Here is an 18,968-nt window from a genome sequence, read left to right as displayed (position 1 = left end):
CTTAACTGTGGAATAGGAAGTGGCATCCTTTCCTATTGGATTACCTTTGGTGTTAGTCTCTTTTTTTTTTTCCAAATATCAGATGACTACACAGGGACTGATTTTGTCCATCTTTCCTCATTCACAAAACTTTATTGACTTCAGGCCCTATAAAAAGACATTACTGAAATTGCATGAAACTTGGTGGGCTACCATTTGGAGTGGCAGACATTAAATATATAGAAATTTTTAATACTGTACCACTGCCTGTTCATACTCAGACCACAGCCTTTTCAAAACCATCTTGCAAAAGGAAAATAGTGAGTGCTACTCATAATGGATTGTTTTTTGAAAAACCTATTAATATAATACACTTTTTTTTGATTTAATAGCAAAACATCAAAAAGCTACTATTGACAGCTGTGTTATAGACTGAAAACATGGTCTCAAACAGAAACTATTCATCTTACAATGTGCCCAAAAGGGAAAAAGTGCATACCTTTGCATAAAAAATTGTTTTTTGCAGACCTTATTATTATGGCATCTTTCTTAGATGTGTATTTGATCTGGTAGTACATTTCAAAGCAGAAATGTCTATTGATGGCTACATTATGAACTTCCAAAAATTGGCATCAAATTCATAAGATATTTTAGTGCCATTTACTAGATAATATTACTTACTGACTAGTGGAAAAAAAAATTTAATAAATTTTCATAAATGCTGGCACATTTATTTAGTTTATAAAATTGAAGTCTCTTGGATCCCTCATGACTACTCAATGTAACAGTTTCTTGCTTGACGCATTAATGCCTTGCTTCAGTCTTTTGCAACTTGTCCTTAGATAAATTATTAATAATGCAAAGTAATTACTGTGACACTCTTTTCCCTCCAAATTTCAGCATTCACGTCTGATTTCAACCCTGCTTGCCCACCAAATACAGAATACGGAGGATGTGGAAAGGTCAGGGATGACCACCGCATATCCCTGGAGCAATATGGCCTTAGTAGTTGCTAATGCTCCTAAAAACCAAACAACAACATCAACCCTGCTTGCTGCTTTTCATATTTCATATTTTCCATGTCATTTTCTATCTTGACAAAGCAGATAGTATCCAACATTTTTTTTTTTCAATTTCAATCTTTTCCTTTACTTCTAATGTCTTCAGAAATTTCTTTTACCAAATTTTTTATTAGAAAATGCAAAATGCAACAATCCCTGCGTGATGATGATAAAGAAAGGCAGTTTGCCTTTTGTGATTCATCTCATGATGTTTGGAAAGAAATCGAATAGTAATTCACCATTGCATTGTTCATCAACAGAGCATAACTCCACATTAGTGGCTACATCAGAATATTTATGTATGGAGCAGTGAGAATCCTCACACATACAGTCATAGAGACACCTTTCCATCTTGTAATATCTATGGTATAGAGTGCAATTTCATCAGCTGGAATCATCAGACCAGCTTTACCAGATGATGTAGTTAATGCAAAATGCAAAAATCCTTCAAGATAACTTTGTTACAACCCTTCAAGGCAAAGGAATAAACATGGAAGAAATATTTTTCCAACAAGAGAAATCAAGATCACATGGTGCACTAATGTGGTCCTTTACTTTCTGTAGAATCATTTTAATGATAGGTTAGGTTCATCTCTAATCTATATCCTAGATGGTATGGGATTTAGACAGTCTTAGCCACTGTACTTGCCAGGTCTGAATCTGATTATTTCTTGCAGAGATTCCTGAAGCAGAGCTGACAACCCTCCAGATTTGGCTTTAGACTTGATTTTACCCCTTCTTTGTCTTGCTTTTGAACTAGTTGGTACTGTGAGTTGTCTTTTTTTGTTTTTTTTAAAGAACACCATTTTTCTTCATCTTTTATGTAAAAGAAAATAATAGTGAAGTGATAGTGATTAAAGTTATAAATGGTAAAGTAAGACTGTTAAAATCTATTTTTTTAAAAAAAATTAGTATCAATAGTGGCAAATTATGCAAGAAAGCAAGCTTATGCAGCATTAGCTAAAAAACCCTTCCCATTTAACCTATCCATTCCCTCCAATAGTTTGTATAATTCTTCCTTGAATTTATTTAAACTATCCACTTCCGCAACAACAAATGGAAGTTTATTCCATAGGTGGTTGGTTGCTGGCTAAAGGCAAATGAAATCATCAACTCTATAATGAAATCTGTGAATTCTTTAAACTGTTTTAAAAAATTCTGTGAATTTTTTTATTGATTTCATTACAGTTTTTGTTAAAGAATACAGCCATGGTAAACATTTTAGAACAGTTTGTCATAATTGTTTAGTTTTAGACTTTAAAAACCATAACTCCCCCCCCCTTTATTATACAGGTTTTCATTTCCATTGCAATGCGTATGTTACAGTCCACAGATAATATCTTTCTCGATTTAGAAAGCAATAGAGATTAATAAAATAACTCTAAAGTTTAATAAAAATTAATATAATAATATAATTAAAGATTTCTTTTCAAAGAAAATAAATTATTTGCAAGCTTAACTCCTAACTTGCATTGCCAATAGAGCCTAGAAATAAGAGTCAAAACGCTGCCCTCCCCTCAATAAATTAGTAAAGGCTGCCGTTTTTGTTAATCACAATTACAAAAGATCAACGAGAGACAAATACAGGAATACCCTAACTTAGTTAATACTCGACTTATGGATATTCACCTTTACGTCAGTTTTTGCCGGCTGGTGCAAACTGAAAAAAATATGGAAATGTATTTGCAACTGTAGGGATAAATGGAGGTATTGTGAAAATATTGTAATGTGAACCCATTAACATATTATGTTTTTTTTTTTTTTTTTTTTTTGTAATTCGTTCCAAGTCCTTGGAAGTTGAAAATTTTGCTATATTATTAAGATATTTATCTCTCTAAAAGGTCATATTTATAATAGAAATTATAAGTATAACGTTATCATATGTTCCCATTATAAGAATCAGTTTTGAATGCCTTTGTGATTATTGTTCTAAAGCCCGTTTCTGGAGGTCACAACCAAAAAAACAATAAAAACAATTTGCACTTTCCGGTTTATTGGGCTTTTCTGTTAGCGCCAATCTATTATACATGGGTAGTAAACTTGATCTTATTGCATTTGCGATAATCTCGATAACTGGAATTCTGTGGGGTTTTACGTTATGGTATTATGGTGAAATGTAGTAGTAGTAGCGGCATGTTGTGTATGTGCTTATGCAGCATCAGCCAAAAAAAAAAATTTTTTTTTTACAAAACAAATTCCTCTAAATGTTTGTTCAGTTCCTCCTTAAATTTATTTAACCTATCAACTTCCACAACGAAAGATGGAAATTTGTTCCATCTAAAGGCAAATTTCCGCACATCTATTCTACATCTGTCTTTCCTTAATTTGAATTTATGCCCGCTTAGGTTCATAATCTGAACAAGTGGAAGGGGGCATAAATTCAAATCACCTCAATCAGATCACATTGCAGGTGCCTAGTCTCCAGCCACTGCAATTTGCAGAACTTAAGCCTCTCTTGGTAAGAAGATCCCTTCATTCTCCTCACCAATCTTATTGCTCTTCTCTGTACACGCTCAAGCAAATCTACATCCTTCCTAAAATGAGGCCTCCAGACCTGTACACAGTACTCAAGGCGTATCCTGACCATTGCCTTATACAGAGGGACAATCACCTCCTTTTCCCTGCTAGCAAAATTCCTATATATCATTGGGAAAACCACATGACCTGCCCTGGAAGCCTGTCTGCATTGCTCAGAAAACTTCATATCTGACTGCACAATTACTCCCAGGTCTTTTTCATTTTCTACCACCTTAAGTGTAGTACCACATAGTTGGTATGTTTCTCTAGGGTTACTTCTACCCATATGCAGTACTTTGCATTTGTCAAGGTTAAACTTCAGTTGCCACTTCTCAGCCCAGCTGCTCAAATTTCAGATCCTGTTGCAGTAGCACACTACCATTACTGTCATTAACAACCCTGCCAACCTTTGTATCATCCGCAAACTTTGACACTAAGCCTGATATACCTTCATCAATAGGTGCCTCCGTAGCCAGGTGGGAAGGAGCAGCAGTGAGTAGCACACGCTTCTTGATTAGACCGGGGTTCGAGCCCATCACCACCAAATCCGGAGGATGCTGAAAGGTCAGGAATGACCACCACATATTCACGGAGCAATATGGCCTTAGTTGCTAATGCTCCTAAAAACCAAATAACAACAAACAACAACAACCTTCATCAATATCATTGATAAATATACAAAACAACAGTGGACCCAACACCAAACCCTGTGGGATTCCACTAATAACATTAGTCCACGAAGAGCAGCCCTCATTGATTACCACCCTCTGTCTTCTCCCACTCACCATTCTTTTATCCATTGTAGTAACTTACCCTTAATACTATTCTGCTCCAATTTGTACAGTAGTCTTCTATGCGCAACAGTGTCAAAAGCTTTCCTGAAATTCAAGTATATGATATCAAAATTATTTTTTGCATCCAGTTCCTTTTGTAACCACATCATAATAACCAATAAAATTTGTCAGACAAGACTTTCCCTTAACAAAACCATGCTGTTTCTGAATTATTGCTGCAGTCTTGTCTAGATGATGCTGCAATGCATCTTTAACCAGTGACTTCATTATTTTACCCAGAACAGAAGTTAAACTAACTGGTCTGTAATTACTCGTGTCACCCTTCGATCCCCCTTTGTGAATTGGGGATACATTTGCACATCTCCAGTCCGTGGGGACCTCCCCTGAGTCCAAGGATGCTCTCATAATTATGGCTAAGGGTTTGCTTAGTTGCTTTGCCGCCTCCTTTAATATAACTGGATAGATCCCATCCACCCCAAGTGCCTTTCTTATGTTTAACTTCAACAATTTCTCCTCCACTTTGCTCTCAGTTATTATAAAATCATTAAGCACCCTGCTAGAATTTGATAACCTTCTGGCATTTTCAAACCTTAATAACTCCTCATGTGTGAATGTAGATGCAAAATACTCATTCAGTTTGTTTGCTATCCGAACAGGATCATCAACAGTCGAACCATCGATAATAAGTGGACCAATCAGATTCACCCCCTTCCTTTTAGAGTTTATATAAGTAAAGAAATCCTTGCTGTTTTTCTTAGCATCCTTTGCCAAAGATTTCTCGTAATCTTCCTTTGCCTACCTAACCTCCTTTGTGACTTGATTACAGACTAGCTTATATCTGCCACAGGCTTCTGTGTCGTCTGATAATTTATATGCATCTCCATATTAAATTTATAATAAAATTTAAGGGAACCCAATTTATGTGTTCCCCTTCACTGAAATCTTCAATCATATAAAAAACAAATTTTCAGAAACTTCTCTTCATTCCTATTTACGTATTACAATGGTGAAGGGAAAGGGACCAACTGAAAGTGCAAGTGCTGGCAGTGCCAGGAAATGAAACAAAATTGATTTAGAAATGAAGATGAAAATTATTGTCTCCTCTACCTCCTCTTTTTTTTTAAATTTTAAAATTGCATGCTTTTGTAATTTTTCCTGCGCATGAGATCAGAAAAATTGAATAAATACAATACATAATTCTATTCACATGTTCGTCAAACATTTCTTTTTTGATTCAATCAATTCAGCAGTTGTGAGTGCTGCACAACAATGGGGGAAATTCCGACTTACGTAGAGTTCCGCGGAACGCAACCCTTACGTTATTCGGGGAATGGCTTTACAGAGAAAATATATCACGAATGTCAAAATAAGTTGATGTGGTAAAACTTAACTTAAGCTGTTTTATACATACATTAAAAAAGTAAAAGTTAGTATGAGTTTACACATTGTACAGCTGAGGTAATTTGTATACTGATGTGATCCAATGAAATGTTACAACTTAAAATATTTAATATGCTCATAGCTAAAATGACTGCGAATAAATTTGTTAAATTGCAGACTTTTGGCAACCAGCTGATTTATTATCATAATTTCCCAAGGCCAAAATGTGTTTCCTTATGGCATTCAAAAGTCTACTGGCTCCAAACAGAATTTGTAGAGAGCAACTTGCCCAGCTGGGTTATTGGAAACATTCATTTAAATATCATTTAACTTTAACTTAAGTATACACTGGACTCCCGCTAGTCCGAACTAATTGGGACCGAGCCCTGTTCGGATTAGCCGAATAACGTACCCCAGATTTTAAAATGAATAAGGAGTGAGTGACGTTGATAGCTTGAAGTAATGCTTCAGGAAATCACAAGCTACCTTTGATGATGATCATTAAATCAGCGAAGCCGAGAGCGCTTTTAAAAATATGAACATTAACAATCAGTTCATTACAAAAGTCAAAAAAAAGCTTGGATGAATGGACAGCTTTTCATTGAGTAGTTTCATAATCAATTTGTCTCAGCAGTGAAACGTTTCAGCAATGAAAATGATTTGCCACCTCGCGCCATTCTCCTCATAGACAATGCCCCATCCCACCCAGACGTTTCTGAGTTTACATCAGGGGATATAAAGGCAGCTTTCTTACCGCCTAATGTAACACCGTTATTACAGCCCATGGACCGGGGGTGTTACAGTCTATCAAGCTTGCATACAGAAAGAAATATCTTAGGTCCTTGATAGAAGATAACACCAATTCACTTGCTTTACATGAGAAAATGAAACAAGTGAACTTAAAAGATGTTGTATATTGGGTTGCTGAGTTGTGGGAGAGTGTAACCGGTGGCAAAACATAGCATCTTCTAATCGATTTTCATCGTTACGTCAAAAGAAATTAACAGAGTTTGTTACTTCTGAAAAATGGCTTTTGTTCCTGTTTTGGTGTATAAGTATTGATCTGTAGTTTTAATAGGCCATGTCAAACACTGATTTATTAATTTAGTACAGTACTACAATAAAATACAATTTTTTTGTGGAATTCTAAATGTCTTTGTACCATTAATACCATTTAAATTTAACGTATTTAACATATATTTTGCAAACTAAAAAATTTCCTCTCCGCTGACCGAAACGTGTTCGGATTAGGTGGACGTTCGGATTACCGGGAATGCACTGTAGTTGTATTTGGAGAACCAATTTGTCGTCCAATAATGCCAGTCAGAGAGCAAGTTTTTTTTTTTGAACCAAATGGAGAGGAATCAATTTTGCAGAGATGAAAAAGTTTCATCTGAAGGTAAAGAAACTGTTATTTTGTAGATAAGTTTCAATGTGAGAACCTACCAGAAGAATGAATTCATGTGTAGTGATCCATGGTCGGGAACCCTTGAAGGGGCAACTGTATATGAAGAGGGGACCTTCCAATGATTAGCATTAGCATTAGTAGAGGCATTTGATGCAAGAAAGCAAGCTTATGCAGCATCAGCCAAAAAAAAAAAAAAAAAAAAAAACCACTTCCACTTCACCCCTCTGTTCGTTCAAAATACCTGTCCAGCTGAGCCTTAAACTTATTTAGGCTATCAACCTCCACCACAAGGGATGGAAGTCTGTTCCACCAACCAACCACCCGCTGGCTAAAGGCAAATTTCCGCACGTCTATCCTACATCTGTCTTTCCTCAAGAGGAAGAATCCCATCAGCATTGAGCATGCTTAAACCATTCAAGGCTTTATACACCTCTATCAGATCACCTCGCTGGTGCCTAGTCTCCAGACACTGTAATTTGCAAAACTTAAGCCTTTCTTCGTAAGAGCACCCCTTTGTTCCATTCACTAATCTTGTTGCCCTTCTCTGTACTCGTTCCAGCAGCTCTACATCCTTCTTGAAATGAGGCCTCCAGACCTGTATACAGTACTCTAGGTGTGGCCTGACCATCGCCTTATTCAATGGAATAATCACCTCCTTATCCCTGCTGGAAAAATTCCTGTATATCATTGACAATACTCCATGAGCTACTCTTGCAGCCCGTCTGCACTGCTCAGAGAACTTCATATCTGCCTGCACAACCACCCCCAAGTCCCTTTCATTCTCTACCACTGTCAGTGTTGTACCACAGAGTTGATACGTTGCTCTGGGGTTGCTGTTTCCCATGTGTAGTACTTTACATTTATCAATGTTAAACTTCATTTGCCACCTCTCAGCCCATCTGCTCAACCTTTCCAGATCCTGTTGCAGCAGCATAGTGTCAGTAGTGTCCTTGACAACCCTGCCAACCTTTGTATCGTCTGCAAACTTGGACATTAATCCCAATATACCATCATCAATGTCATTTATAAATACAGAAAACAATAATGGACCCAACACTGAGCCCTGAGGGACTCCACTAATAACATCAGTCCACGATGAGCAGTGTCCATTGATTACCACTCTCTGTCTTCTCCCCCTCAACCACCCCTTTATCCATAGCAGCAATTTGCCTCCAATGTCACACTGCTCCAATTTGTGTAGCAGTCTTCCATGTGCAACAGTATCAAAAGCCTTTCTAAGATCCAAGTATATAATATCAAAGTTATTCCCTGCATCCAGTTCTTTTGTGACTGCATCATAGTATCCAATCAAGTTGGTCAGGCAAGACTTCCCCTTAACAAAACCATGCTGTGTCTGAGCTATAACTGAAGTCTTGTCTAAATGATCCTGCAGTGCTTCTTTAACCAGTGCCTCCATTAATTTTCCTGGAACACAAGTTAAGCTCACAGGTCTATAATTACTTATGTCAGCCTTTGATCCTCCTTTGTGAATTGGGGTCACATTTGCACATTTCCAGTCTATGGGTACCTCCCCTGAGTCCAAGGAAGCTCTCATAATTATGGCTAAGGGTTTGCTTACTTCCTTTGCTGCCTCCTTTAATATAACTGGATAGATCCCATCCACACCAGGTGCCTTTCTTGTGTTTATCTTCAACAGTTTCTCCTCCACTTTACTCCCAGTTATTTCAAGATTCTGTAGCTTACTGCTAGAGTTGAATACACCTCTGGCATTCCCCTCGCTGAATAACTCCTCATGTGTGAATGTCGATGCAAAGGCCCTCCAAATTAGCATCACTGAGATCAAAATTGCCCACAGCCTAGGTTCCAGACTATCACCATAGAAATCTGGCATGTTTGTCATATGCTGTGACCTCTGGAAACTCGGAACGGGGGATCCTGCAAGAAATCTGTTCTGAACTTAAGTTACAAGGAGTGACAGCTGTAAAGAGAATATTCATGTGTAGGGATGGAAATCTAGTACCCACTAGAAACATCATCCTTACTTTCAACTTGCTATCATGTTCTAATTCCATCGCAGCTGGATACCTGCATTGCCGTATAAGGCCACACGTACCAAGTCTCTTAAGATGCTTGTGTCAAAAATATGCCCTTGAATGCACTTGATGTGGTACAAAGGACCACGAAACCATGGGATGTTCGGCATACAAAACCTGCATACATCAACTGCCAAGGAAAACAACCTGTATACTCGAGAGCATGCCAGTGGCTGAAGGAGGAAAAACAAAAAAGAGATACAGATACTCAAAGCAGAGCTGAACATATAACTATCAGGAGACAAGGAAAGCAGTGAAGCCAATAAACAGCAAGAAGCCTGCATATGCTGAGAAAGTTGCAGGGATGCATTCCATTGGGAGACAAGCTAATATGACTATTCCACCAAAAGAGTTATTCACTCCCATCGCACACTATTTATCGAGCTCTCAAAATCCTATCTAAAAAGCGCAGTCAGTTGCCACTCCAATATCAGTATTTCCTAGTGCTCCATGACTACCAAAACAAAGTGGGAAAGAAAAAAAAAAAGTCACCCACAACAAAAGAAGAAATGGATGTCGAAGTCAAGGTGATACCAGATGACTCAGTCCTTGAACTCTTTGCAGAAGAGGAAGAAATGGGCACAGACCAGCATCCTTTCTTTCGAAAAAAGGATAAACCCAGGACTGAGAAAACAAACCCCTCAGCCCTTCAAACATACAACAGATCCAGCAATTTAAATAATGCTCATTCAAATTCTTATAGTGTAATTGCTGTGGATTCCATCAAAATAGTGATGACATCAAGCCCGCTTGCATAAACATGAATCTACTTGCTTTTGCTTACAGGAGATGTATTTAAAGGCAAATGAGGACCCTTACTTGCATAACTATAGAATTATTTGCAAAGACAAAGCTGCAAATGGGCCTGCCCATGGAGGAGTTGCCATTCTTGTGGGTAACCATACCCCTTTCAAGCTACACCACTAACTTAGAAGCAGTACCAGCTTGCCTAACAATAGGCATGCGGAAGATGGTGCTGGAACATACATTTAAAAGTACAGGTCATTGTTTATGAGCATACGCTCGATAGTCCGACCTCCTCCACTGATGTCAGCACCATCTCACAGAGTACTATGTCCATTGAAATTCCCTAGTAATAGAAAAGGGAACAACAATTGTTAATAAGATCATCAAGATCTGGGGGATGTTGTTCAAGTGGCAAATAGAATGGAAAATGGGCCTGCCCATGGAGGAGTTGCCATTCTTGTGGGTAACCATACCCCTTTCAAGCTACACCACTAACTTAGAAGCAGTAGCAGCTTGCCTAACAGTAGGGTTTTTCTTAAATGTTTGCTCCATCTATTTGCCACTTGAACAACATCCCCCACATCTTGATGATCTTATTAACAATTGTTCCCTTTTCTATTACTAGGGAATTTCAATGGACATAGTACTCTGTGAGATGGTGCTGACATCAGTGGAGGTCAGACTATCGAGCGTATACTCATAAACAATGACCTGTACTTTTAAATGTATGTTCCAGCACATCAAGGATACCATGGTGGTGGTAGATCAACCATGCTGAATGAATGGAATACCTTCAAACATCTAGCAATATGTAATACCACTAGTTGGCCAGGAGCCAATTAATGATGCAGTTAACTACATCACAGACATATTGTCCAAGCAGTGGCAATTGCCATCCAGAGATATTGACTTGGTTTCCACCATTCCCAAAACCATGGTGGAATATAAAATGCACATCAGCAAGAAAGGCTCAGAATGTTGTGGGGGATATTTCATCATTATCCCACCACAAATAATCCAGTATCCTTCAAAAGTGCACACACCAAAGCACATTACGTTAGACATCACAGTTGGAAGGAATCTTGGATCTGATTCACATCTTCCATTAATCAGGTGGTGACACCTAAGCCTGTCTGGGATCAAGTCCAGAAAATGAAGGACAGTTATACATTGCACCCTTCAACGATCCTAAGAGCATAAAGGGTGTGCAATTGCAGATCCAGCTGCAATAGCGAACACTCCTGGGGAGATATTTGCTGAAGTGTCTGCCATCTTATATTCCTGAATTTCTGACGCTCAAATAAAAGCCAAAACACAATGTTTGAAGTTGTATTCAAATAACTGGTAGGACCACAACCAGCCTTTCACAGAATGAGAAATCAAAGCAGCGCTATCTTTATCACAGACAAGTGCTGCTGGGCCAGATGATATCCGTTATGAGATGATTACACATCTTTCATATGAATCTATGGATCAGCTACTACGTCAAAAGTAATCCAGGAAAGGATCCAAAAATTCTGAACAATTACCCACCCAATTGCTCTTACCAGTTGTTTGTGCAAGATCCTAGAAAAGATGGCCAATTTTCACTTTGTGGTATTTAAAAGCAAATGATCTTATTTCCAGAATGCAGTGTGGCTTCTGAAGGAACAAGTCAACACTCAACCATTTAATAAGACTGGAATTGTCTATTCAAGATGAGAAAATGCAAGAACCTGGTATTGATTTTCTTTGATATGGATAAAGTGTACAACATGGCTTTTTTGTTAAACAGCTCATTCCAAGCTCATGTAGGATCTGTTCTCTCTCAACCATTTTTCCAAGATTCTTTATGCTATCAAAGTTAATTCTTTTATTCTGAGCAACTTCCTCCAGCAGTGAAAATGCCCTGTTTTTTTTTTTTTTTTTTTTTAATGATTCAGTATCTTCTCTTAGTCATGTAATATGGGGTCATCAAAAGGCAATTGCAACAAGCCATCAATCATTTCACCTCCTGGGCAATGACTAATGGTTTTAGGTTCTCATCTCAGAAGACCATCTGCATACATTTTTGTCATGAATAGAACCTTCGCCTCGAACCAGGCCTCAGGCTCAGACAAACCATCATTCCAGTAGTACCTAAGACAAAATTCTTGGAGCTTGTATTTGATAGTATGTTGACATTCCTACCACACATCCGTCAAGGCACTTCCATAGCCAGGTGGGCAGGAGCAGCAGTGCATAGCACACGCTTATTGATTAGACCGGTGTTGGAGCCCGTGACCAACAAATACAGAGGATGCAGAAAGATCAGGGAATGACCACTGTATATCCCCGGAGCAATATGGCCTTAGTTGCCAATGCTCCTAAAAACCAAATAACAAAACAAAACATCTGCCGACTGCAGAAAAAGTGCGCAAGGGAACTGAACCTTGTGTGTGGCATATTATTCAATAATTGGGGAGCAGACTGCTGCATTATACTCTGCCTCTATCGTGCATTGTCAGATCTAAATTATATTATGAGTCCCAAGTGTACATATCTGCTAAAGATAGCATACTCCGATGGCTGGACCCAGTTCACCATCATGCCATCTGCATTGTTACCGGAGCATTTAGAACATCTCCTGTTCAGAGTTTATACATCAAAGCAACTGAACCGCCTCTATCACTTTGATGAAAGCAGTTGTCACTAAAATATACTTTAAAACTGAAATCCCTGCCAGACCATTCTACATGGACATCGTTTTTCGAGCCACCTTGGTATGCCCACTTTCCACCATGCAACTTCTCCATTAATAACAGAGAAAGGCCAGCACTTCATTTGTATACCTGCAACTCTGCTGACCATTGACCTGCTTACTCTGATTTCCTACCTGTCTTCACTGATGGCTCAAAATCAGAATCATCTGTGGGAGTCACTGCAGTCTTACCAGATAGTATGGTATCTGAGAAGATTCCTCAGGTTTGAAGTATATAAACTGCAGAGTTGTATGCTATAGAGCAAGCCTTGGACCACATTAAAACTAATTATCAAAAGTGTATAGTTTACATAGATTCTTTGCATGCATTAAAAGTTTTATCGATGATGAGATATAATTCTCATCTAGTCCTGTCCAGGGTTCAGCAGAAATTATATTCTCTTAATGAATCTACATTTGATATTCACTTCTGCTGGATCCCAAGCCACATTGCAATCAGGGGTAATGATCTGGCCTATACTACAGCCAGATCAGCACAATCCCCGAGGAATCACAGCCTGCTGGTCTCCCATACAGACTACAGGTAAGTAAACACATACGCACACACGCACACAGGCCAAAAAATACAAACCTTTGTATTAAGATAATCACAGACAAGAAATGCAAATAGATACAAAGAACACTGTCTGATGTGGAGTGATGACATGTTGTCTCTTTGAGTATAAAGACTGCATGGACTGTTTGACTGCAGTAATCTGAAGCAAGACTGGGGAAAATGTGTGATCTATCAGACTTCAAAAAAGGTCTTATCATGGGTGCATGTTTAGCAGGAGCCACAATTCAATAACAAAAGACATAACTGGTTTCTCACCAGCAACCATCTCAAAGGTTTTTTATGGTTTTTATGGTTCTTTCACATCTCAAAGGCATAAATGTGGCAGGAAAGCAGTACTTCAAGAGCAAAGCTATCATACTCTAAGGAGAACTGTATGGAAAAAACGGACATTCAGTGTGCAACAAATAACATCTGAAGTCAATCAAGCCTAGAATTTGCCTTATTTATATACCATGTGAAGGGAATTGAAGTGATTGGGTACTGGCAGTCCCCTGCCTATTTGAAAGCAATTTTTTTCAGAGAAAAACAAAAATCCACTTGCAGTGATGTCAAGAACACCACATGACTGGACAGAAGAATAGAAGGAATTAGTGGTCAGAAAAATCACAATACACTTTGTTTTGCACTGATGGTAGGCAAAGAGTGTGGTTAGAGCCTCATGAAGCAGTGAACCCTGCTTGCTTTGTTAAGACAACCCAAGTATCTGGAGATAGTATCGTATGAGGAATGTTTGTTGTTGATACTGGTGGAAGGTTGAATGTCATCCAAGGAGCACCTGAATTTTGTATCAGATCTATTGCACCCTGCAGTGTTACACTTTTATCCTGAAGGTAATGGCCACTTTATGGATGACAATGCAACATTATACCAGAATCATACAATCATACAAGAATGGTTCAGAGAACATGATACAGATTTTCACATCTTCCCTGGCCCCACATTCACCCAATCTCGATCCTATTAAGAATCTGTGGGATATGCTAGAGAGAGCTATTTGGCAATGAAATCCTCTTCCTTAAACTTAGTTGCAGCTAGTGATATTTTGCTGGAAGAATGGTCACAGTTAGACCAAAAGACATTAAAATACCGTGTATAATCCATGCCATGCTGCACACTTGCTATTATTTGAAACAAATGCAGCCCAATTTGATATTGAATAAAGTTTCGTATTTTTTTTGGCCAGTGTGTGTATATTACACTCCCAGTGTCAAACAATCATGACACCGACAGTTGACAAACAAGGTGTGTCAAATTAAGTCTGTAATTCAAACATGGCAGTCTAGTCTGCACAGGAATGTAGAAAGGAAGTTATTCTTGCTCACCTCTGCATAGGATGTAGTAATCTCATGCATTCTTTCCTGCTGAGGGCGGATGACCCTCCTATATGTGAGGATTGCAACACCTTTTTAACAATTAGCCATATTTCAGCTGAATGTCCATGTTTTAGACATGAACATTGTATATATTTTAGCACTTTTAGTCATCTGATTGAGCCCTTTACACTCAGTCTGATATTATCTTAAAATGACCATGTGTGTTGGCTCTTTTTAACTACTTAAAATTGAAGACTTAATAAAATTCAGGGCTAAAAGTCTCAGACTAAGGAAAAACTTATAGACATATAAGCTAGTGCAAGTGCACCATGTCTATACATAAGTTAACCAAAGTTAATTCTAATGCATTTGTTTAATTTTGTCTCATTGTGAATGGCTTCACAAGTTGCCTCTATTAATTTGTTTAGATCTATTTAAAATATACTCTTTTTACATAAACTTTTTTGACAATTTTTTTTTATTCTCATACAGCCTACAAAATCCTTTTCTTGACACAGTGACCAATTTTTATGGGTCACTGTAATATTTTATCTTTTACTTTTTAGAATTGCTTTTATTCATTTACTGTTGTTGGCACATTATAGCCTATATTTCTGATGCATCAGTAAACTCCAAATCAAACTAAACCTTGATTGGGGAACCAACAAGTGTGCAAGGAAGCATGAAATATAACAGATTATCCCAAGTAATTCTTGGAATTTTACTAATTCTCCATATCAGTGGCAGAAGAAATTTAAACTGGGTGGGGAGGGGAACCACAAACAAACAGAATTAAAATCTGTTTCTGGTGAAGCTCTGGAAATGTTCTTGGCAGCCAAGTCTGAACAGCAATGCCACTGATATAAACAAAACTTTCACTCAACATTTTTGAAGAGGTGCAAAGTCTGCTACAGTATCTTTCTTGAAGCAATCATAATCTGTTGTTTAAAAGACAATCCAAACAGAAATCCACACACAGAAAAATATTAAGGGAACTAATATTTAGAAGCATACCATACTGGTAAACAATCCTTGTGGATTGTTTATCAGTATGGTATGCTTTTAAATGTGTGGATAAAATGTGTATTTCGTCGGTGAATTTAATTTCTAGGGTAGTGTGGACAAAAAACCCTGTTTCCCCCCCCCCCCAAATTCCTGGTTTACTTTTTTTTTAAGCCTATTTTGGCCAGAAAGCCTCCTGTTTTCCTCCTTAGAAATACTTAATCCCCAGCTTTTCACAAGTCAGAAGTTGACAGCTATGCTGAAGGATAATGGCTACAGCAATAAGCTGTATATCATTGAAGAATTGAAAGAATCACAGCTGCTGTGAAGGGCATCTGAAGAGACACTGGCTGCTTTTATGGTAAACTTCAGTTGACATCTGTGAATGGTCTTGGATGCATAGGGATTATGTATTGAATATTTTTGCTAATAATAAACTCCCACATCTTACATATTTAATGACACCAATCTTACCAGTTCAATACATTAAAAAATAATAGGCATTCAAAACTGTTGTGCCATTTCTTGTTGACCCTGTATATATTTTAATATTTTAATTTGGTAAATTTAATATAACACAATTGCACATAACAATTATATAATACATTATTGTTTTGTGGTCTTATTATACATGTTCTATATGCCCTAATAAGTATGTTAAGAGTATAATAAGGAGTTTCAGGTAGCATTTTGTATTAACATCATCCAGGAAGACTAGTCCACCTGTGTATAATAGGAGCACAAAACACTAATGTGTTATATAATTGTTATGTGCAAATGTATTATACGTGTGCTTGCTTGTTTCTCTATTATGTTTTTTTCCTAAATTTATTTCTACGAGTAATTGTCTATAAGCAAATTTTTAAAATTTCTAAATTATTTTTAATTAATCACTAAATTAATTATTTCTGCAGCAAATGATCCTTACAACCTGAACTTCACCTTCTCAATCACACCATCCTACTTACCAATAGTATCTGTTTTCTGGGACTAATTCTTGATAATAAACTTAAATTTCTAGAGTACATCGATTATGTCTGTATAAGCTGTCTTAAAAACCTGAACATACTTAGTAATTTCAGCCAAGACTTCAGGTACAGACAGAGCCACTCTAGTCCATCTATATAGAGTCTTAATCAGATCCCATCTGGACCATGGAGCACCTATTTATAATTCTATGAAGAAGAAAGTACTGAAATTACTTAAAACTATCCAGGATAATGCCCTTAGACTTGCTCTGGATGCCTTTAAAACATCACCATTTCACAGTCTATATACATAGGCTCATAAACCCCTATTTATATCCCAGGAGGAATATGTTGCTACTTAACCGAGCTACCAAAATACAAAGTTTTTACTCTCTATCTAATTTGTAAATGCCTGTTCAAGTTACAGTGGGAAACCTTTTGTAGACACAAGCATAAAAAACATAGACCAGTAAGCTTTAGACTGTTTGAAAAAAAATCCAAAAATAAACTGAAAATATTGGCCCATCATAGGTACCTGCTTGCTAGCTGATCTGTGGTAATCACTTTAGCTAATGGGAAAAGAAATGTTAATTATTCAATAGTGAATAACTAATGTAGTGCATCTCCAGAATTATGCTGATTTCCTGCAGATTTACACTGATGGCTCAAAGTCTAACATGAAAGTTGGTGCTGAATGTCCACAATATCAGTAAGACAGAAATACAACTTTTATTATCCATTTCGAACTTACAAGACCCTTTTGAAAATTTAGAACATCACTGGAGACAAAACCATTCTCAATGAATTAGTCACCTTCCCGAAAAGAATTAATCTGTCCTCTTATTTTTAATACAAACATTTAACAGGTACAATTTAGTCTTTACTGCCTTTCTTTGAACCAGTTTTCATCAAAGTATACCATTAATTTTTTCACTGGTCTTTAATACTGCATATTTTTTAAAAATATTATTATTATTATTAGCAGCCATATGGTGCAAGGAAGCCTGAGGCTTATGCTGCACCAGCCAATCACAAAAAAAAAAAAAGAAGAAGAATGATAATATCCATCTCAGGACCCTGGGTGTGCCAAGCCTATACTCATCAGATGTGAGCCCCTGGGGTTATATATAGTGATGACAAAAAGCAGATCTTTCTGATCTTTCAATTATCAGTTTTTCTGTATTGAAGATTCAGCTCATTGGTTAAAATATGATGAAGTGAAGTTGCAATACCACTGAACTGAATTTTGTTCTTTAACTGATTTAATATTTCTGCTACTGTTAGATATTGGTCATCTTGAGTATCATTGCAATTATTGCAAATTGTATTACAGACAAATCAGAACTGTTGATACCATTGAGAACAGCTTCACACTGGTGTTTTTTTCCCGGCATAATGAATGTTGGTCTAGCGATAGCAAGATTGTTGTTGTTCATGACACAAGTAATTATCAAATGTGATACACCTGTAGCAGCATGGGCTATTTAAACAATTCTGCCCATCAAGGTTTCCTTTTCCTCCAAATATGTGTAAACATTAAAAGCTATCTCTGTATCATGACTATTGGTAGGCATGCCATGTTTAACTCATGATTGTTTGTCAGTGCATCATGGGTATGCTTGGGTCATACTAGAATTGATAAGTGACACTGTTTCAGCATGTGTGTCTGAAAAGTCCTCAAACTTATGTTTTGCATTTTAATCCCCCCACTAAAGTAGAGGGGGAAAAAACTGAAGCATCACATAATTTACAAATAGTTACTTTGAAAATATTTCTTTTTTATTCTTGATTAAAAAAAGTCACTTAAATGTGTTATTTTCAGGATTCTGCAGTTCAGCTTTCTTCCAGTCATTCATCACGAATGTCACTACAAGATCGCAGGTTTGGAGATAATGGTAAGGTACCTGGCATGTTATTTCAAAATACGTAAGAAGGTATAAATATATCATTTATTATCAAAGCAATACTGTAATAATAAATGATTCAAATCTGTCATGCTTTCACTATAATAATCGATTTCATTACAGTGAAAGCATGTAATGAAATTAATAATAAATTTCATTACAGTGAGTTTAATACAAATATTCAATTTTAGGATTACTAAAATAGTGTCACTAATGAAAACTGCAGACAAAACTTGATAGTATTAGTAGAGGCATATGATGCAAGAAAGCAAACTTATACAGAATCAGCCAAAAAAAAAAAAAATTCCCATTTCACTGATCCATTCGTTCCAAATGTTTGTCTAGTTCTGCCTTGAATTTATTTAAGCTACCAATTTCCGCAACAACAGATGGAAGTTTGTTCCAGCATTCAACTACCTGCTGGCTAAAGGCAAATTTCCACATAACTACCGCACAAAATTTCCGCAAAATCCACAACTGCCTTTCCTTAGTTTGAATCTATACCCTATCAGGTTTGTAATCTGAGCAAGAGGAAGAATTCCATC

The 18,968-nt window shown here is 37.2% G+C and overlaps 1 protein-coding gene across 1 annotated transcript in view; it reads left to right on the top strand.

The window, feature by feature from the left end:
- The window catches only part of LOC150090593 (uncharacterized), a 135,611-nt gene that overhangs the window by 81,709 nt on the left and 34,934 nt on the right, over nucleotides 1-18,968 (top strand). Inside the window, exon 7 of the mRNA XM_090386636.1 lies at nucleotides 18,342-18,414. Coding sequence (XP_090242762.1) covers nucleotides 18,342-18,414 — 73 coding nt within the window. The remainder of the gene's footprint in view (nucleotides 1-18,341; nucleotides 18,415-18,968) is intronic.

The sequence above is a fragment of the Mastigoproctus giganteus genome, chromosome 1, assembly GCF_048544385.1.
Source record: "Mastigoproctus giganteus isolate SK-2022 chromosome 1, ASM4854438v1, whole genome shotgun sequence".
NCBI classification, from domain to species: domain Eukaryota; kingdom Metazoa; phylum Arthropoda; class Arachnida; order Uropygi; family Thelyphonidae; genus Mastigoproctus; species Mastigoproctus giganteus.
Note: the sequence above shows the minus strand (reverse complement) of the source record. Positions and strands in the feature narration are given on the sequence as shown.